General features: G+C 34.3%; 2 protein-coding genes across 2 annotated transcripts; one reads left to right on the forward strand and one right to left on the reverse strand.

Annotated features, from left to right (window-relative positions):
• The first annotated feature begins 855 nt into the window (after positions 1 to 855).
• LOC130644784 (uncharacterized) lies at positions 856 to 6,541 on the forward strand. Its single transcript, XM_057450519.1, has 3 exons — positions 856 to 954; positions 4,404 to 4,455; positions 5,105 to 6,541. Exon 3 carries the CDS (start codon positions 5,209 to 5,211, stop codon positions 6,301 to 6,303), a length of 1,095 nt encoding a protein of 364 aa, XP_057306502.1. The 5' UTR covers positions 856 to 954; positions 4,404 to 4,455; positions 5,105 to 5,208; the 3' UTR covers positions 6,304 to 6,541.
• A 6,860-nt stretch (positions 6,542 to 13,401) lies between these two features.
• LOC130644793 (stabilizer of axonemal microtubules 1-like) lies at positions 13,402 to 20,177 on the reverse strand. Its single transcript, XM_057450531.1, has 4 exons — positions 20,023 to 20,177; positions 15,569 to 16,137; positions 15,365 to 15,436; positions 13,402 to 14,932 (listed from the first exon to the last, which is right to left on the reverse strand). The coding sequence occupies exons 1-4, from the start codon at positions 20,052 to 20,054 to the stop codon at positions 14,145 to 14,147; spliced, it is 1,461 nt and encodes a 486-aa protein (XP_057306514.1). The 5' UTR covers positions 20,055 to 20,177; the 3' UTR covers positions 13,402 to 14,144.
• Between the last annotated feature and the right edge of the window lie 2,291 nt (positions 20,178 to 22,468).

Raw genomic sequence — 22,468 nt, forward strand, 5'->3', positions numbered from 1 at the left:
CTTGATCAGCGTTTCAAGATCTATACGAGGAAGGCAACAGAGGTATATAAATTTCTTAAAAATTTTTTGTGTTTTCACGGCCCTTGCTGACGTCAGCACAATTTTTAAACCCTTATATCTCATTAGGCGTTCCTTGAAAACATATCATCCTATACATTATTTTGATCAGCGTTTGAATCTCTACACATTACAATCAAAAAATAAAATGAATTTCGTCAATTTTTTAGGGATCTGCACTGCTGACGTCAGCAAAATATCTAAAACAACCTATTTTTCCATTGTCCATCTGCCTAAGTGGATTTCTCCGCGGGCGTTTTCGACTAGTTGTATATAATAACCGACGGTAAATAAATTAAATCAATCAATCAATCAATCAGCTTGTGTTATTAATAGCTAAATGACATACCTGAATGACATTAGGGTACTTTCACAAATGAAAATCTCGCGTCCAGTTTGTAACAAATGGAATGGTCATTTTTGCTCTGCACGCAGCATTTGTCAAACCCATGTTAAAACAAACAAACAACAAAAACTCAAAAAAAGTATTAATATATTTATTTGAATTATTATTAACAGCCTGTGTTGATTTGAATTTATCAAAGAACGTCACAGAAGGGGATATTTGCTCAACCAAACATGTTAATGAATTACTTTTTTAAACTTCGACTTTATTTACACAGCCACGTGCCACACAAGATTCGTACATGAAACAACGTAACATGCAACGATGACACTTGGTCACACTCTCTACTTTTTATCGTTATGTAAATAAACAATGTTTTGGTTAGTTGGTTGGTGTGATCACGTAAAGCCTACAAAACATATTGCATTCATTCACTGAACGAATCTGAGCCACTAATTTTCTTTTGGGACGTCTTTTTGCTTATCTTGCCGGAGAACAGGATTCAACATTTCAAATCATAACGGATGTAAAGAAAGTTTCAGCGGAAAAAGGTATTGACTTGAGCGCTAACATAAACATTGTGTAACCACAAGTCTTCGCAAAGGTCTTTTTGTGGCTTGGTTAGATCCGTTTGAACATGAATGTGTAGCATGAAAAGTAAGGTCATATCACATTCGCTCCATAACCTATATATATAAACATACACAAACTTAGCATTACCCGTAGATCATTTTTGCTACGCTCTTTCTCGAGACATCTGGTTAAAGTGATACTGTTGATAATCTAATTGTCATGAAAGGTAGGTAGCGTTTCTATCAAATCGATGATTGGAAGGTGGTAATTGTAAGTCTGAGACAAGAGGGTGTTCATCAAGAGGGGCCGGAGGTAGTTTTAATTTATTTATTTTTTAAACTGTGTTTTAATTCAGATAATAAGGAGGTGGTCTAAATAAAGTTAGGGTTAAGGTAGTGATGGAATTTCCGAAACTGTTTTATTATTATGGATTTAGGGTAAGAAGGTAATAAATTGAAATGGGTGGCGTACAATAAAGATGCTTGCAATTTTTAAAAGTTCGCATGCGTACCCCTCTCTATTTTAAGTTTTGAAATTGACATCATATTTTAATTAAGGCTTTAGCTATATGTCAAGAACAAGATTGTGATCCCATCTAAGGCGGAGATATACTCTGCTGAAATGGAAAACAATAGCCATTACTATCTAATGCGACACAAAAAATTTAAAATACGCGTTACCACACAGCGAATAGTTATTTTGAGGTTTTCTTTCAACCAGGAGTAAACATGAGAAGTAAAAAGAAATAAAAATAACATCAACTGTCAGAAAAGAAAAGTTTCTATGAAAAAATGTTTTACATAAACACACAAGTCAAACGGGTCACAGCCATTGTGGGTCTGTAACAATAATCTCTGTTCAGTTTATTTCACGTAGCAATCATGTTGGTGAACTTGTGACTATGATTTGAACGGTTGTTTAACATTTACTATGTTTAACATTTACTATGTTTCTTCTCCAATATATGTCTTGTTGTTTCTTTTTTTTTTATATAGCAGTTCTACTTCTCATTTTATTTACATTTGTTTGTCCGATAAAGTATTCAAAACCCACATGAAAAAAGATTTTTTGAGAACGGGTATGTTTAATGTGCTTTTTGTTTGGTTTTAAAGGGGTGAGTAACGTCCTCTGCTTTCATCTCTCGCTACTCGAACCTACAATCTTTGAATCAAAGACAGATAGATAGACAGCCAAATATTAGAATACAGATCCAGTCAATACTTACCAAAGTTTTAGCTATAATAGACTTGTTTAAGTATTATTTTCGCAGATTACTTTTGAGACATTTTGGGAAACCTTAACTCTGTGTCTGGTAGAGTGTTGCTCAAAATTTATTTATTTCTATATTCTTAACCATGTGCACAGACACAGGCTAATTTTAAATTTTTCGTTATTTGGTTTAAGTCTGTTAATTTCTTTGTCCGGAACTCAGCACGTACAGCTAAAACAACAAATTCTAATTTCCTAGCATTAGTCACACATTAAGTTACAAATCAATAACTCTTTCCTACCCAAGTTACCCACTTTCACTTTTCAAAAAACAGCGCACGTTCAATCATGAATAAAATAAACACAATGATTTAATGGATGCGGCTTGACCTAAATATTTATAAAAAAGTTTTCATAAAAACGTGACACGGCTATTCTGTAGTGCTACACCCAGCGTCTCGGCTAGTCCTTTTATATCATACTTTCTCATGATTTATGAATAGCGGGTACGTTATTCCAAGCGGTCAACATAATATATAAAAGACAGACAAAATTCCATCACTTCAACCACAGTCATATAGTAATGAGCAGCGTCACCTGGGCTTATTTGGTGAAAAACAAAAACACAATAACTTAAGTACAAAAATGGTTTTGATTTGAAAGTTCTTCTGGGGTGCGTAACGAAATTGAAATTGAAAGAATTTGTCCTGCCTAAACTTTTTCGAGTTCTGGGGTCAATTTAAAAGAAGTCCGATTAGACTAGTTTGGGGCAAGAGGGTGTCATTATGTTTGTAGGTCAAATGATAGTTAAGCTCCACTTGTAATATTTTAATGTCCAACGACCTGGTTTAAATACTACTATAACACAATTTTTCGTGAATCTTAGTTTTAAAAATGATATTAAATTAAGGCGTCCCAAAATGTGCTATGAGCAATCAAGGGGAAAATATTACTGAGTTCTGTTATAGCTAAAATTTTAGTAATATTAGTATTTACCACCGGACACTAATATTCGTCATTCAGCATAGGGTCTTTGATTGGAATATAGACACAGGCTGTGAAGCTGGAGCTTATTTGGTACAATATGCTGCCATAAAGCTTTTTACTCACGCTTTTAAATTGCTATGCCAAGTTCATAAAAACTTTTGTTTAGCTAGCCACATTCTATAAGTAAAAAGCATTAGAATTACAAAACTGTCCGAGAATTCTGTAGTTTTCTATAGGTAGCAAACTAGATATTTCCAGTTTTAATCCCAATATAAAATGAGAGATGGAGGTAAGTACTTACCATCTTAGCTAGGGTAATTCGACAACATGAATCGAAATTACATCTTGGAAGCTAGTCTAGTTAACTTAGCCTTCTTCGAGGATATTAAATTCAGTAGACGTAAACAAATGTCACAGCAAATCCCTAAAATTCAAATTCACCTCATACTATAAGTCGGCGTGGTCACATTTTACCCTCCTAAAAACACAAGATTTAATTACATTTGTTTGGGTGAGTTAAATTATTCGCGTTCAAAACAAACGATTTCCCTATATTGACCACGTCAACAAAAAACAATAAAACTAACCAATCAAATACCACAGAAAAATCGTTTGAGACCCAGCGTAATATTTTCCATTCTGATTTCCTCGTGGTAAGAAAACTATGCTGTGTGTCCTAGCTACATATCAAAATAAATACAATTAAAAATTATATATATGCAAAAAAGGTGTTGAAGACCCAAACTAAACTTTGAAGACATAAAAATATAAAGAAGAAAAGCAAAAAGTACAAGAGCTATAAAGGGGACATAAGAAGTTGTGTAAACAGGTTGATAAAGAAGAGACAGAAATGAAGTATTGTTTTTTTCATATTCTAGACAGATAATGTTAATATTTTGTTATGTATTTTTGAGCACACTGTCAAAGTTTAAATGAAATTTTTGATTAATATTTTAACTTTTTCCTTGACCTTTATTTTTAACCGACTCATATTATAAATTTGTTTGATGTTTTTAAATATTCTTAAGAAAATTGTCTCTATCATTGTGTCATTTTTGTTGTCATCTACATCCGACACATCGTTTACTTTTTTGGCTAAATATTGTGCCTGCAGTACTCATTTAGGGAGACCTAACTCCTGTCGATGCTGGACTGATGTAACTTAAATGTAAATATGTTAGACCACTCTGAATGTGAAACGATTCGTAATTTGAAAATTCTTTTTCTTTAGCAAATCACCGAGTTACAATATTACAAAGACGAAAATTCGTCTCTACAATTTGGTATGTAAACTTTTAGTAAATTCACACATTTTGAACTTGTCAAAGATTCACACAATTTGAACTTGTCAAAGATTATTTGTCAATATTCAGAGTAGACTTAGAACTCGGGATCTAAGGTTATTTGGTTATTTTAAAACACTTAATATGTCCTAATTGTTGCTGACGTCAGCATGAGCGTTTTTATCTAATATCAGGGCTTTTGTAGCCAACGACGTGGATTGTTCCATAATGCAGGCATATTAGAAAAGGCTACTAACGGATTATGATAACGGGAGATGTGAGGGATATTGAGGAGATGGCACTAACCCAAGCCATGTGAGGGAAATTGGGGAGATGGCACACTATGTGGGCCGTTGGATATTGCAGAGAGTTGTCTGGTGGAGCGAGTAGTTAAATACTCTAGGACTCCCCCATCTAAGCCATAGTCCTTTCTGGAAATAATAGACAGGGTATATCTCTAAATACTTGTGAGGCTAGCCATGTATATATGCACACCTATCTATCTAAAGGATGAATGAAAAGTTACTATGTTAAAGGGACAAACATATTAACTTAGAGAGTATCTTGTGAAGGAATATGTTTACTGTGTACAAGTAAAAAGAGGTCAGGTGACGAAACGGGTAAAAATACGTTAATCTTATTATTTCAGAGGCTGATTGAAAGTACTTGAAAATAGCCGAGAGATACAACGGAAATCTACGTTTAAATAAACAGTGGTTTTGTTTACATAAAAAGCTTTTTAAAGATCAAGAGATGTATACGCCATCAAGATTTGAATATGTTCGTTTTGTTCCTATAACAAGTGCTGAGAAAATGGCGAAGAAAGAAAACTATCGACACGAGAAAAAATTGGAAAACGAATTGAAATATCTCGAGAACGAAGAAAGGTACACGAAAAGCGTGCTACAGAAAAGCAATGTTTCGATTAAAACAGCCATAGATAAGTTCTACTTTGACGCACAGAAATGTTTGACGTATAAAAAATCCGACATGGATGGAGAATACTATGTTCAACTAAATCGAGCGAAAACGAAGTCGTTAGATAGGACTGATAAACGTTATCTTCGCCCAACCATGATGAGTAACTCGAGCGATAATCGTCTGTTCCACATGGATCGAATCACTGCTGCCAACTTGCGTCAGAACAGTCATCGTCGATTGACACGCTCCAGTAGTGACTCTGTCACACAACTTATTCCCAGTAAATTGGATTACACAACGAAGGGGAAAAGTTTTGAACAAGACCAAGGTAGAAATGTTCGATGCACACCACTATCCAAATCCAGCTCTGAAGTATCTATACCTGAACTCTGTACCGAAGCACTGCCTAGGGGAGTTTCAAGAGAAGACACATTTCCTTTAAAAGAAACTTCTTCTCTACAGAAACTTCCAAGAGTTTCAACTCCATTTGTTTCGCCAGATAAAAATGTTAAAATACCGTTGACAAGATCTTCCAGAATTATATCCAGAAATCAAGCCCGTGGGTTGTCACAAAGTAAATCAGACGAGCAGCCCGATAGTGTAAACATTCACCAAACAATTGCAAGGTCAGCATCTTTACCAGTTAAGACGACATGTTTTTTAGAATCAGAAGAAGACTTGCTAAAGACAGAAAACGCACCTTTTAAGTTACCTCTCAGATACCACCAAAATGCTACCACATTATACGAATGGCCAAACTTTAAAAAAAAATCTGATATAGCTATACAAGAAGAAGGCATAGAAAATGTTATGAGAGTGCGTCCGCGGAATTGTTATAGTGAAACAGAACTTTTAGGAAAGAAATATGGTCTCGAAGAGAGACATTCTAGTAGAATTTTACGACAAACAAAATCAAGCAATATATGAAAAATGTCGTTAGAGGATATAACAGGTGCTTAAATATGCTTTGTTTGTTATGGTTGGTTTTACTTTCTTGCTAGACAAAGATTATATGTATACACGTTTTTTTTTTTTTGTAAGCAACTTGATTTTCATTTGAGTTTCTAAAAAATACGCCTTTAAAAGATAGAAAAATGTTACTTAGCAGAAAGCAGAACAATTTTGAAGATAAATAAAATTCCTGCAAACATTTCAGTACCAATGTGTCAAATTCTTGCCTAACGTCCAGACCAAAAAGACCCTCTTACGGAATACGAAAAGTAGCTAAAAGGATCAAGGAAGTGAGTCCGCTAATTAAATGTATGAAAAAATTATTTCAATCATAAATTTTCACTTGTACGAAGTATTACTTATACTAATACCACTAAAGATGCTGCAATTTTTTAGCACAGTCGCTTATAAACTGGTTGCTTATTAAAAAGACACGAATTTGTGTACATATGTCTTATATCTGTTTGTATATATTACCATAAACTTCTTCTAAGAAATCCAGGTTTTGTAAATATACATCTATCTAGGTGTAACATACTTAGTTGTGACATAAAAGTTGTATAAAAATTACAATTTTTTACTCCAGGTATCCATTTTTTGGCTTAAAATATTTTGAAGTATTTCAGTGGATTTTAGGACGTTTTACTTGTTTTTATAACAAGAGCGATGTGAAAAGGACTTTCAATGATTATTTTTAAATATTTATGAACAATTTGTTCTCTGCTATACATCGACACCAAAAGTATTTTTACAACAAAAAGAATATAATAGCCAAAATATTGATAGTGGTAACGATATTTATTTTCTTTCCAAAAAGAACTGCTCACAATGCCGGAAAATCATTTTTGTTTTCTTTCACAAAAGTATATCTAAAAACCTTTTCGAGAGTTTGGCAATGTCACCGTCCCTTTAATGTGATTAAACAAAGGATTTAACAGCGTGGAACGCCTTCGACAGATCTGTAAGAGGATTAGTCACTGAAAATATTCTAGTTACAACAAACAGTTGAAATATTTGTGAAACTTGTTTACAGAAAAAAACGTTTTTGCTAAAAAGGTTGTATGTTAGCCCAATATATATATATTTTTAAATGTTAGCACATTCGATATTTGCTAGTAAATTTCGCACATACGAACAAAGCCAGTAACAGATATTGAAGTTGTTTTGATTTTTGGAGAGGGTTTATAATTTACGATTGCATGTGGCCTCACAATTATTGACTCGCCTAAGGTAAATTTTAAGATTTAAACCCTTTAGATTGAGTATTAACAATGATTGAAAATTTTAGAGAGAGAGGGGCATGACCCTCTTGTCCCATAGGTCACTGCGGTCCTGACGAAGCATGTTAAACACGATAGTTGTTGTTTACTTCACTACTAAAATGATAGTCGGTCTATGATTCGTGGTGGGTCGCAAAGTAAACACGAGCATAAAAAAATATTTGCGGTTTCAGAAAATTTACTATGTACTTGTTTCAATGGCGCGAAGAAAAAAAAAGTGTGACGTATTTGTGTTTCAGCGTTTATTATCAACTTTTTCTTGTTAAAGTAGCTTAACATCAATAGAAGATTGGTATTAACATCCGTCTTAAAGCTCGGCACGAGGTAGCTTGATATGTAAATATAACATTTCCTTATTTGGTCATTTGTGAGTCGACTTGGTTATTTCATCTTTTACTTCATCGCTGACATGTACACCAAACAAACAAGTTTAAAAAGAAAAAAAGAGTTCATTATTCTTAAAATGCTTTATGAACGCGGACTATAATTTCGTTAGCTGTCTAATTATGCTAATTTTATGCAATTTTTGGTTTTGAAAAAAGTGTGTCCAGCGGAGACTCAATTATTGCTTGCTAACAGGAGAACAAGAATGAACAAAATATCAATGCAGGAATATGTACAACAGGCGAATTTACCCTTTTTTTTCTCTTTTGTAGATTGAAGAGGTCACGGCCAGCATTTTCCAGAGACTATGACACCAACCAAATTTTATTGTGTAAGCATATACACAAATATTTCTCGACTTAACCTTGTTAATCACACGTTGTCTTGTAGAATTTTTTTTACAGTAAAGCGCCAACATTAACTACTGCTTGGAAAAATATTTCTTTTATACTGCAAAAGATTAGAATTGTCAATATATCAATGCAAATCAGAAGGATGAACCTTTCAGAAAGCGAAGAAAACGCCTGCTTCCCTTTCAAACACTCACAATAATCATCCAAATTATATCTTTTTCAAACACCTTCTAAACCCGCTGCTAATATGAAGTGATACTGAAATTGATTGTGTCGGTTTTTTAGTGCTAACTTGATATAGCTGGTTCTTAAAAATGGTAAACTGCAAATTGATAAAACCATTCTTGTAAATCAACAGACAATTAAACAATTTTAAACCACAAATGGAATTGATTGTTACTTTATATAGAAGATTCATGGTATACTTATCTAAATGTAATTTCATGCAATACATCTGGAAATACTTGTCCAAATGCTGTTATCCTTTCTTGAAAGTTACGCTGCCTAGGAAGATACGCAGACCTATCATGGAATTTGACCTTAGAAGTTTTTTTACAATAAGTAATATAGCTTAGACTGGATTCTGCAAATCTTTTTCTTCGTGATCTCCGTCCATGGCTAAAAATTGTCGGCCAATTTCTCTTTTCTCCAATATCGACCAATATACCCAAATTTGCTACTGGAAAAACTTTAGCTCTAACTTTCTTGATGTCAACAAAATTGTTAACTTTACATAAGCATATTTCATACTAACTTATTAGTTTTCAAGAAAAAAAGCTGCAGGTCAGACGATGTGTTGAACGTATACTTGACATAACATACCGACTGGTGGCCTTGTGGTAGAGCGCTCGGCTCCAGTGTGGAAGGTCTTGGGTTCAAACCCTGACCGAGTCATGCCAGAGACTATAAAAGTGTGAAGCGATCCTTTCTGCTAAACGTTTAGCATGAGAATGGGATTGATATCTTAGGCGGTTGTCTGGTTGAGCGGTTGTTGTGCTTGCACGCCTTCCGTAGCTCAAATGGGAGCTTTAGATGCAGTAGGACCCCCTTCGCAAGATCCTCCTTGATAACAGTTCGTATAGAAACTGAAGAGGCTATCCTGGGTAAATAATAGTAATAATAATAAAAATAGAACTTTTCGTTCTTCTTTTGTTAATACATCAATTCCACAAGTCTGTCATACATTCAACGGGTAAATTTTCTGCTGGTGGTTACAAAATTTTTTGCTACAACAAGCCCTAAAATCATTGTCAAAAAAACGTTCATTTCAACTGTTTATTTTCGCAAAATAAAATTTTGTTAGGTTTTGCTAAACAGAGTATAATATTTTTAGACATACAGTATACTCTCGTTAAGTAGGACGCCCGCTATATAGTACGCTTTTTATCCGTCCCTTGAACTTTCTTACCCTTTTCAAGCAAAAAAATTCGCTTAAGTGAGACCCTGAATAAGTAGGACGCCCGAAGTAGTACATTTTATCTCCGCCCTTGAAGCAAAAATTTCGCTTAAGTGGATGGAATGACTTCAAATTTTTTGAACACATTGCAATGATTTGAAAGAAAAATTTTGTAAACAAAACTTTTCTAGAATTTTCTTGGTTTGATGAGATATAGAAAGAGAAAAAATAAACACAATTACTATCACCATATTTTGATTATGAATTTACGAATCCGTCTAAGATCTCCATAAGTCTCTCAAGAAATCTCGCGATAATTAGGACAAATTGAGCAATTTGATGAAAATCCTACAGATGAGGAGATTCGCTTAAGTAGAACGCCTGCTAAGTAGTACATTTTCCCTTCTTCGCTTGAGTGTCCCACTTAACGAGAGTAAAGTATGCTGTAATACCTTTTAAAACTACATTAAAAGGATTTTTCTTCAAATAAAAAACACAATCATCCATATTTTTATATTCACAGTTGTAGTACCCATGTTCTTTATTAGCATGCATTTTTTTTTGTTAAGTGTTTTATTGGATTGTTCACGAGATATTTGAAACAAAAAATCATAACTTGAAGATTCAATGCTGCGACTTGTGAAAACCAATATTGGATTTGTGTTTTATCCATTTTCTAAATTTTCTGTTGTGGTTTTAATTTGACGATAGTGGGGAGCAAAATTTGGCGTGTTTTTAATTTAACGTTGCTAAAATATTTTTTTACATACACATAGAATATTTCGTGATTTTAACCTGAAAATTAAATTAAAACTAAAATTTTATCGAACGATAACGGAATTATGTCATACTATATATACGAAGACAAAGAAACTACCGAGAAGATTAAATATATTTTTGATTTTAGGCTCTGGTAAAATATATTTATCATGTGAAATGTGTGGCCGTGTTTATGGCAATTTTTTGGCACTTCTATTTTCGACGACAAGCGCTTTGTGTCGCTCTTGTGTTGTGGCTTACCGTAAAATGCCGAAATCAAGCGCAGCGCTTATCAGTGGTGATAGCAAGATTTTGATGCGAGGAAAAGGAAAGTGCAAGTAAAAAAAAAGAAAGAAAAATTAAATAATTTTTTTTCGATGATGTATGTACTATATTTGTGTATCATATTGGCCAAGAATTTGTATCCAATCATAAATGAGTGCCGATTTTTATGGATGAAAGCAGTCATTACTGGTGAAAAGCGTCGTGTTCCTGAAGACACTTCGGTCCCTGGAGGAGGGATTGAACTTTCGTGTAGATATTATATATATGCTGTAAAAAATTATAAAAACTATATCCGTAACAAAATTAAAGAAGCAGAAAAAAATCTTGCATTTTAAGTGAAACAAACATTGTATTCTATATCTCCTTTCCCTATATGCGCTTATCTGAGGGTACGCTTATAAACGGCAATAAAATTTAGGTAAAGATTTGGTGCGCTTAACAATGGGTGCACTTATAATCGGGTGCGCTTGATTTCGGTATTTTAAGGTAAAATAAACTCTTAAAAGCACATTAGAATGCAACGTCTTCTTTTGTTTGTTTGTTCCTCGTATACTATTTCTTCATGTAATTCTTCTCTTTCACTTTCTTCATATTTCGAAGCATGTCCACATTCTTCCGTAACAATTGTTTCTGGTTGCACAGCAACATTATCTTTAGCGTGAGCATTTCTCGTTTGAGTGCAAGATGGGGAAGGTGGAAAGAACGTCGCCTCTGGACAAGAACTCGACCTCGGTCTGGTGCTGGGTGATTTTGTATATCTCTCAACGCTTCTTTTATAAGTGAGCTGTTGATTCAACAATGTTTTTCGTTGGTAAAGTTCAAGTTTTTTAAGCATATCAATTTTTTCATGGTATTCTTGAGGTTCTGAACATTTCCCATCTTTTTTATGCTGTTTTGTTTTCTTTAACACAAACTGCTCATCCGCCATCTTTTTTTCACTATTTGTAGGGTATACAAAGTACATACTGGACTACAATCGTAATTTGAACTTGGCACAGTAGTATAATACCTAACACAAACCCATACCAAAATATTATGGACAAATTTCAAGCGAATGGTATGATGACAGCACTAAAAATGTGTTGCTAGGGATTTGTTACCTTAAAGACATCTTACAAATGTGCAAAGTTCGATTGCATAAGAAACCCCCCTCCCCCCCCCCCCCCCTCCCTTTCCAGGTCGTAACATTTAATTAAGCCCGGGTAAACATACATGGCTATGTTTTGCAATCCGATACCTCACACCATCAAAGGTGACAGAAAATGTATTCAAACCGAATTATGTGTGTAATATTCTTTAACTAAAATTTATAAATTCATTCCGTCTTTCTAAAAATCATCGACCATTTTTCTTCTCTACTCTACTTTTAATAACTTTGAAACAAATACGTTCGCAGTTTGTTTTCCCGGTACCATATGTTTACACATCAGCTTCGTTCAGTTAATTTGTTTAACGCTATTTCTTGCATGGATTAAGTACTAAAAATAACTCTTTCAATTCATTACAGTTTCTCTTTTCTCACGATCATATTCGATTAGGATCTCAAGCTGTTTACTGTCGAATAAATTATTAACTTACCAAGGTCGTAATTAAGGTTTACCATCTTTGTTATTGTTGCACGAATTTTCAACCAATCACGCTTGTTAAAGCTTACCGGTAGAGCGAGAGTTATATGTATTTTTTCTAATAACAAACCCTATCAAGCCAGAGTCTAAAAAGGTTTTTAGTCGAATAGGACTTTTTGCCTCGATACAAGTAAGGTTAATATGGTTAAAAATTTCGTTTTTAAGAACTTTTTAAAGATTCTTATGCTTCAAAATACGTGTTTTAAAGAAAGTTTCGGTATGACATTGCCAGAGCTGATGTTCTTGTTGTAACAAGTAAGGTTAATATGGTTAAAAATTTCGTTTTTAAGAACTTTTTAAAGATTCTTATGCTTCAAAATACGTGTTTTAAAGAAAGTTTCGGTGTGACATTGCCAGAGCTGATATTCTTGTTGTATATTTACGTCTTTGGTCTTATCATTAGGTTTGGTATACTGATGGTATTATAAACGACATACTTTGTTACAGTTTTACGGTTAATTTTAATATTAAACTTTGTTGAAGTTTTAAAAGGCTGGGTACCACTTTTTATAAATGGATTTTTTTAAAAAGTCATCCTCAATAAGCGTCCAGTCCGATAAAACACCCATTAATAAGATCGCAAGATTAAATAAGCACCCTGTGAGTTAAATAGTCATTTACAGTATTTGAAAATAATTAATTTAACATCGACTAAATTTTAAACTGCATTTAATGACACTCGTGTTCCATATTTTATCTTTCGTAAATATAACTCAAATAACGATGGCTCAACAACAGTGAAGATTTTTTTTTAAAAATCGATCTTTCACGACGGTCTGTTCTGATGGGACGCGGTTGGTGCGGGATTAACACTGATTTAAAAAAGAGAAATTGACGGTGCTTACAGTTACGACTTGTTTTCATTCAACTAATTTTTCGCTATGACAAAAAAGCGCGCGAGATTTTTTGTTAGCGCATGCGCGCTTTCAAAAATTTCTAATTTTTTCAATGTGCGCATGTGATGTCGCATTCTATATGCAGAAAAAACAACATTTATTTTGTTATATACAAATTTATTTTCTTTTTTCATTCAAACCAATAATACAAATTAAGTGCGAGTTAAGAAATAAATTGTAAATATCCTCCATCTCAGGGCTGTTTTATTTACCAGAAGATGACGCTGGCAAAAAAATTATTAACTACTCTTACCCTTGCAATGGAGAGAAGTATATAGTTTTTAGAGAAAGTGTTTCTAAATAAAAACAGAACAAAACAAAAAAATCTTTAAATAAATTCCACGCATAAATATACTAATAAAGAATATATATTATAATTTACTGTATCCCACAACCTTGTAAAACAGGATAAAATTCTGGACAAAACTGCTTTCATGAAAGCAGTTTTGTCCAGATAGAATTTTACGGGATGTAATTTTAACAATTAAGTGTTTCTTAAATACGTTAAGGTAAATACATCTATTTTTGTGTCACTTAGTGACATTATCTCAACATAATTTGGAGAAATAGCGGTAAAAAAAAATTACAAAATTCTTTATATTACAATTAAAAATCGGTGAAATATGCTAAACTTAAAAGTCAAAATTTTTACGAGTCCTGGACTTTAATTTTTAAGTTTAAAAATTTAAAGATATCTATAATTTATAGCAGGCTACTAAAAATAATGCGAATTAACTGGTTTAGGAAGAAGCCTATGTTGACGTTTTGCAAAGCAGATTAAACTTATTTTTGCTGAATTTTTGCTAATTTTTATCAACAAATTACTCAAGTGAACAAAATTACACTTTGACATAAACTTCTGTTGTGTTTTTTCCACCTCCGATTGGTGGAAGAGGAGGGGTGTCTCCACGAAAGCTCGATGCTGTACTCACTTCGCCATTTTTAATTAGAAATCGGTGGCCGTTGATAAAGTCATCGATAAGATCATATCCGGCAAAGTTATTCATAACTATCTTTGAACTTGGGCATTCAGGTAATTTCTTTGATTCAAACTGCTCTCCGTAGGACGTCTTGTTGGCAAATGGTTTCTTTGTATCAAATATTTCATGTTCCCGTTTTATCATCTGTGCAGGAGCGACGTTTTGTTGTTTGTAGTTATCTTTGCTCTCTGTTGTCGAGTCGAATGGAACATTGGACGAGTAGTAATCTCTACTGCGCTGAGTTTTATGTCGTGGTGAGATTTGATGTTTGACGTAACCGTCGGCGTACGACGTCACGCCGTCAAATTCATCACCGAAATTGACATTTGTCTTCGGCCGTAATGATTTTGCCGCGCCACGCCGTCCGAAATTTTTGTAATCGTCTGATGTCTTTTGCATATCCATGGCGGCCGACGGGGGTCTGTATACGTCTTGGTCTCGTTTAGCCACATTTCTTTGCACCTGCCAGTGTTTGTATGTGGCACCATGTGTGGTTTCATCGTCTAACTGCTGATCAGAGTTAAACAGGCCGTTGTCGTATTTGACAGGATGTGATTTCGACGCATTTTTGTGGTGCTTATAGTCCGTCTGCACAATTGATTGTCCAGAAAACGGTTGGTTGTTAGGTATATATTCAGTTTTCCACCCTATAAAGAACATAGGTGATTAAAAAGTAAAGCCGAAGGAAGGTCGAAGGTCGGATCTTCGCAACCTTGTTTCAAGGTCTCTTGTCTTTTCGACATTTATACTGGCGGCGAAGAAAGCTCTGGTACATGCTGCTGAGCTGTTTAAAGCGATTTACATTCAGCATAGACGATTTATTCGTGCTTAGCGTTATAAGTCAAAAGTTGCAAAAAGGGTATATTTGGGTTTGAAGGTTGTTTCGCTTTCGCTTTGAAGTTGATCTGGCTTTGGAGAAATTTGCTAATTTAAGTCGTTGTCAAGCTATTTTGACCCAAAGTAAAAAAGATAAAAAAGCATGTATTTTTTCAGGTTGGACAGGAGGAAGAAAGTTTGTATCAAAATTGTTTGAGGATTTAAATTTCGCGAAAAGCGATTTTAAAAATTTTTTTACATACCTTTGGATGATCTTGGTCTCTGAGTATGTTTCACAAAGTGTTCATGATGTGTTGTTTCAAACTGTCCAGGTCCTATAAAGAAAAAAAACGCAGGTTTTTTAATGCCTCGGACGGAAGAGTCCCATTGTACAACGCTCATTAATATGAAAAAGTGTTATTTATTCCGCGAAAAAGTAAAACAACGAAAGCAGATTTTAAAATCACCTTTTCCATCCAAGTTATCAGCTCGCCTTGGCACAATGTGAGATCTATCTCCATACAGGCCTTGATAATCTGCTTGGTGCGTCGACTTTTCGTCCATTGGAGCATTTGAAAGCGTGTGATTATCACGTAACTTGTAAAGATGTGGCCTCGGGTTGAGGCCTTTATTTTCATAGTCTTCGTGCGTGACAGATTTACCTTTTAATTCCTCCTCATTCCCAAAGGGTTGAGTTTTCTTTTTAAAATATTGCGGAAGAGGAGCGACTTGTCCCTTCCCTTTTAAGTATTTTGTTCCATATTCTGTACTCAGATCCATCGGCTCTTCTCTTTTAACGTATTGCTCGGTTGGTCGGTGATCAACGCGTGGTTGATGCTCATGAGCATGAAAGTTCTCCTTATGGCTAGTGATGTAATCTCCATCACCATCATGCTTAAGGTTATCCTGAGGACGATTGACAATAATACGTTCTCCTTTGCTGGTCTTATAACCCTCTTGGTATTCTGATAAAGCACATGGTCCTTTGTTTGTAACTTGTGGTCTTGTTGGCATGTAGTGTGGACAGCGATGTTTGCTAAAGCAAATAAAACAGCTATTTATATACCTTTCATAATGGATTCGAAAAATGTTTAAGAGGCCCTGATTTTAGCAGATGCCTAGAATTACCAGCATAATGTATAAAATCTGACTCTCAATTTCAGTACTTGTTTTGTGGAGGTCATTTCAGGCACCGTATAAGTACTGAATGTGTTAACTTTTGCCAGTTTGTTAGTATTATTGCACGTAAAGGAAACACCATACATACATAAATACAGAACAACACAAAGATATTCTTTCATAAACATTTTCACTGCTGGGTTTATTTGTTTAGACTTAAGTAAGAAACAAATATTAAAAAGTATTACTAATTTTATAGAAAATATTTATACATAAGAAACAAGTTGGAACTTCCCACTTAATAAATGGTAATAAAAAATGCAAAAAATACGATCTGAGATTAAGTTTATAATTTATGCGATATTGGTACTTGTCTAGTATATCCTTAATTTGAAGTGTGTTTTATTAAATTGTCTGCTCAAGTTTTAAATGGATGACTGACTGATGTTTTAGCTTATAATTTCAATAGAGTAATTCAATCTAAGGTATGGTTAGACGGCTAAGTTTCAGGAGTTGTTTAAATCTAAATACTTCGTAAAGTATAAATTACCGCCCGAATACTTCTTGAATCAAGAAATTAGGGCGAATGCTTGACACAGTTTTATGAATTGGATAAAAAATATAAAATTGTTTTAAAAAAACGTGCGGTGCATTATATAAATAATTTACTGGTGTTTAATTCACACAAACTTCAATCAGTGTTCTTCTTTAAATTATGTATAGTTGGTATGGAAGCATAGTAAAAAACAAAATCATAAAATAGAGCACTAGTCACATAAATTTTCCACAACTTCTGTTAAAAAAATGCTCATTATTATCAGTTCCCTGTTGTACGAAATTTGACCTAACAGTCCATCCTTTGTCAGGAAAAAATTATAAAAACAAAAGAATAATTAGCAGATAGCCAATCAAATTAAGATATTTTTCTTGTTCCTCTCTGATCTGATCCAATCCGAATTGATATTGAGTGGAAATACAGCTTTTAAAAACGTGTGAGCTTTCTATTTTAAAAACCTGAAACTTAACATGCACAAGTTAATTAAGCTTCTAAGGATTAAGTTTTGGAGGTAGAATAATTGCAGGGACCTATACAAAAGTGTTAGTTAGTTAACAAGTGGAGGATGCTTAACTTCTACACTATACAATGTCCAAAGAACTCATTTTCAAAGGGTCACAATGTATAAGATAATGTTAGACTTCTAATACAAAGTTTAATAGTTATTTAACAAATTTTCTTTAAGATATTCACATTTAAAGATATACAGGTTTAATCAAACTGCATATCAAATTGGGACATTCGTATTTCAACTCAACCAATGTATAGATATTATAAACGTGCATTGATTGGAATTACTTTTTTGTTGTTCTTGTTGCCAAAATGACACTCAAGTAAGGGGTCTCTTTGAGAAACGACAGAAAAGTGAATTTCCTCCACTTGTCTCATAAAATCTGACACCTAGTTCAGTCTGTGAGTTGAGAACTAAAACGGTCTAGCTCAGATTGAAAAAAGGTAATTAATATAAACATAAAAATAGGCGATTGGCTAAGAATGATAATGATGACAATCATTTTCTCACCCCAGGTCTTTTAAATGTTCGCTGACAAGTAATTAACATCAACCAATATCTCACCACATGTTTAGATTGAAGTAAGCATACATATATTTCAGAACTATATTCACTTCAATATCAGCTCAAAAACTTTATATATAAATAGTACAAATATATTACAACAGCTATTTATGGAGCTAAAATTTGCAGTTTCTATAGGTTGACGGCTGGTTGGATAAAGTTAACGCACTATCTTCAGTTCACTTTTGTTTCTACACTTCAATATCTGGCCTTAGTTAGCCAGATCATTGTGTGCCCAGTGTCATGGCTCTCATTTCCAGTTGTTTCTGTTTACTAGTTAATTTGAACTCCAGATTAAATTGAGCTACTTTACCTGCTAGACAATAAACAATAATTCCCCTACCTAGCTACTTATTAGAGATGTGCATATTTTACATGGCTAGCCTCACAAATATCGAGGGATATACCCTGTCTATTATTTCCAGGAGGGGCCATGGGGTAGATGGAGAGTCCTAGAGTATTTAATGCTCATTTTGAGCTACGCAGACCCAATTAGAGCCGGGGCTCTACTAGACAACTCCTGGCAACATCCAACGGCCCACACAGTGTGCCATCTTCCCAATTTCCCTCACATGGCTTGGGTTAACCCGGGGCTATGGTAACATTCACTCGCCCATGTTGAATCGCCGTCAAGAGGAATCGAACCCCGGTCTCCCGCACAGAGTACGAGAGCTATAACCACTATTCTACGGCGCCACCAATTGTATATAGATCTTCCTGAGCAGTTTACCTTAATTTTTTATTACTACATTCAATGCAACTGGCTTGGTTAATAACATTATGCTGGTTTAATGGCATTCCTCTTCACAACACAACCTTGATCTATATAAGGATTTGAATTTTCTTCACCTGTAAACCTGTGCAATTACTTTAGCCACACATTTTTGGGGGGCTGGTTCAGTTTTGGTTCAGTGAATTTAAAGGTATCTGCCAAATGGTGGAAGAAAGCCAAGTTGGTGCAGAGTTGCGACATTTTATGATGAGAAAAGTTAATGTGAGACTCATATCATTTCATAGGATATGTTTGTGTGAGATTTGTGACCATGATAATATGATACTAATAAAATGCAATGTGAGATAGTTGGTGTGAAACTTATTTATATCTTGGAGCCACTCGCATATCCATTTCTCTCAGGCTTTGACTTAGTTCTGACGCTAATTCTAGAGCCCTCCTTCTTTGAATCAGAGCCCTTAAATACCCTATTCTATAAATTTTGAACATCCTGTCTTCTTTTTTTAATGAACATAAAACACAATAACGCTGTGTATAGGTGATTTTGAACATCCTGTCTTCTTTTTTTAATGAACATAAAACACAATAACGCTGTGTATAGGTGATGAAACACAAAGATATCTACTATATAGCTATACAAAAAAAATATTTTTGTACGAAAATCAGTTTTAAAATATAAACTATAAATTTTGTAAAAAAAATGTATACAACTAAAATAACAATTTTCTCCTTTATTTCAATGTAATTGCAGTTGGCTTGTTGGCTAGCTGCAATGTTTTCTATGTTCCTTTTTTGAATTTTGGAATTGATTTCATTTTCCATTTAGTATTCACTTGTTATGACAAAAACAATAAGAAAAATCAATATGTGAGTTGCTCCTCCCCTCTCTCTCTCTACATTTAGTTTTGCCCTTAAATTTTGTAGCTATAATGATCCAGCTCAAATAACACAGATGGTGGCTTTCTTCTGGTTTCATTGACAACATTAAAAGACCAGAGTGGTTTCATGTGTTTTTTGTCAAGTAATTTTGTAGTTCTCAGGGCTACACATTGGTGAGCTTAGTGATTGTGCAGGAGATAGGGGTTTAATCCCCGTTTGGCTACAATTTAATATGGTTCAAATAATGTTACTACAGCCCTGGGTTGAACCAAGCCATGTGGGGGAAATTTTGGGGATGGTACAGGGAGTTATCTGGTAGAGAGGCAGTGGCAGACCCTCTAATTGGGTTTGCATAGCTTAAAATGAGGATAAAACACTCTATGACTACCCATCTAAGCCATATCCCCTCCTGAAAAATATAGGTAGATAGGATATATCCCTTATATTTTGAGACTAGCAATGTAAAATATGCACGTCTATCTACATAAAATAGCTCAGAGGGCTGCAGTTCAGCGTCTCTCTAGGAAGTAAGTAGGAAAGAAGTATGAAGAAAACTTACCCACAACGACATATTTGACATATGCACTTCATAACGTCACTTTAGTTGCGTTAGTTCTATCCTTTTAAGTTGGTAAAACTTAACAAATCGACAATTATTAAGACGAAAATTGAATAAACGTTACTGTGGAAATTGTAAACAAAATCTGCATGGCTAGCTTGCCTCGTTACGCCAGATACTTTGTGCAATAAACCCATAGTGCGGAGGAATTTAGTGAGACACGTTGGAATGTTTTGAAAATGCCTTGCTTAGCCATGTTTTTAATTGAAATTTTTAACTGGTGCGCCTGCGGATAGACGAGTGATGGATTTGGCATTTGACAATCGTTTCTGTTGCTGTTGTTGTAGTGTTGTCTGTATGAAACATGAAAGATCTCAGAAGTCCACTAAAATTGTGGTTTAAGTGTTTTTTAACTTCTATTTGACTCTGTTTTTACATTTTTAGCAGTCTGCTGTGGAAACATTGTTATCAAATGAGCCTAGCTACCTTGAGAAAATTAATTCTCACAACAATTATATTGCCCCTTTACAAACACAGAGACTCGCCGTCTCTGACTGCAGAAAAATAGTATGAGATCTGGAGTAATTTTTCCCACCTTAAACAGTGGCTGATCCAGAAAGTTATTTTGACACCAATAGTTGGCCCAAAAATTTTTGTGTCTTTGTGGGGGGTCTCTAGAACGAGGGTGCCGATAAGAAGCATACGCCGTAAAAAGTGCATGCAGGCGAGCTCGGCGTTTTAAAAAAAATTCAAGTATTGGGCTGAAAACACCTGCATAGGCTTGAACAATGCCTGAGAAAAAAAGACAACGGACACTAATATGATTCAAAAAAACTATAAAAATTAAAATAAACTTACTATGTGGTAGCGAAGTTCTTAAAAGAACTGTTTTTGATGGTTTTTGATAAAGTTTACTTTATAAATAACTTATATAAACTTCATTAACTCCTTTCTGTTCAAGCGCTTTCTTCCCAACTACCGTCCGCATGGTTTGTTACAAGGAATTGCATTTCAGAAATGTTCTGGGTGAGTTCGGAAAAGTGCGGGTGGTTTCGGGGGTCAACCGCTAATTTTATAGTGTTTACGTCTTGTCAGGTTTCTCTGGATTGGGCCACCGTCGAAAATATGTTTGGTTTTCGTCATTTCTAATTACAAAAGTGAGTTGGTCAGTCAGTTGGATAAAAATTTTTCCCGAAAAGTTACAAAAATACTTTATTTCGCAGCCATATTTTGTTATTCATTTCAAATATACGCCAGCTGTTTTTTAGCCTCCGTTTTAAGTTTGATTTTTGTCACTCAATGTCGTTTCCATGGTTTTCGCTTGTATTGCCGTATAAAATGCGAAGGAAAATATAGCACTGAGTAGTGCAGCGCAGTCGCATCGAAATAACATTCGGACGTAACAACCGTAATTCAGGGGACCGCTGAAAAGGTAAATGGTGGGTTTTGTTGCTTGTTAAAGATTGTTCGAAGATTGTTTGGTTTATTTTTTACAAATTTACCGACTCCCCGACTCAACTTTCACCTTTCAAAGTGAGTCGGTTGGGTGACGCTAACCAATTATATTTTGGGGGGTGGCCTTGGCTTAAACATTTAGAAACTCAAAATGTCTCTTCTTTTTTTAAGATTCCCTAAAATAAACAGGCTACATAATGGTATCTATGTAGAGGGTTTTGTTGTTTTGATCGTGTGTGTCTGGTGTATTTCTGATAACAATGGTTTCGCGAGAGTTGTAGAGCATTGTGAGTATTTGTGAAGATAGAGCAACAAAAATACATGGCTATACATTGTCTTTTTTTAGTATAGAATGTAGTTATCTTCCCTGTGATTGAAGACTCTAAAAATACCTATAAAATAAGAAATAAAGCATTCTCAAACATTTTAAGTTTGCGTCTCTGTTTTGGGTGCCCAAATTAGATGTGCCGAAAATCAGTATACCTATGTCCAAATTGAACTTGATCAGCCACTGTTAACTATTCAGATTTTACGTTGGTGAGAAATTTATGCTTGGTCTCCTTATGTCTACAGAAATTGAACAGCCAAAAGTTTCTAATCCTTAAGGTGACGGTATACCTTTATTGTATCAAAAATTCGATTTTTTTAATTAGCCATTTATACTAAAGAAACGAGGATCTTCCCAATGGTGAAACTATTTATTTATTTTATGAAGGGGAAATTTGACTTTATCCAAATAACCTAACTTTTTTTCTGATCGGGCTTTCACACCTCAAATTGAATAAGAGTAAAGAGTGAATGTTTTAACACTTATAATTATATAGTAAAAAATAATTTTTGATGTTTTGCATTTTGTTGAGAAAAACTTTATTTACAACAGCACAGAACAATAACAGTTAATTATTAGGATTGATTTTCTATAAGTTTATGGGTTCCTAGCATTCAGTTATAATTCCTTCTGCTGAGAGTTAATTTTAACATTTATCAGGGG

The sequence above is a fragment of the Hydractinia symbiolongicarpus genome, chromosome 1 (genome assembly GCF_029227915.1).
Source record: "Hydractinia symbiolongicarpus strain clone_291-10 chromosome 1, HSymV2.1, whole genome shotgun sequence".
Classification (NCBI taxonomy): domain Eukaryota; kingdom Metazoa; phylum Cnidaria; class Hydrozoa; order Anthoathecata; family Hydractiniidae; genus Hydractinia; species Hydractinia symbiolongicarpus.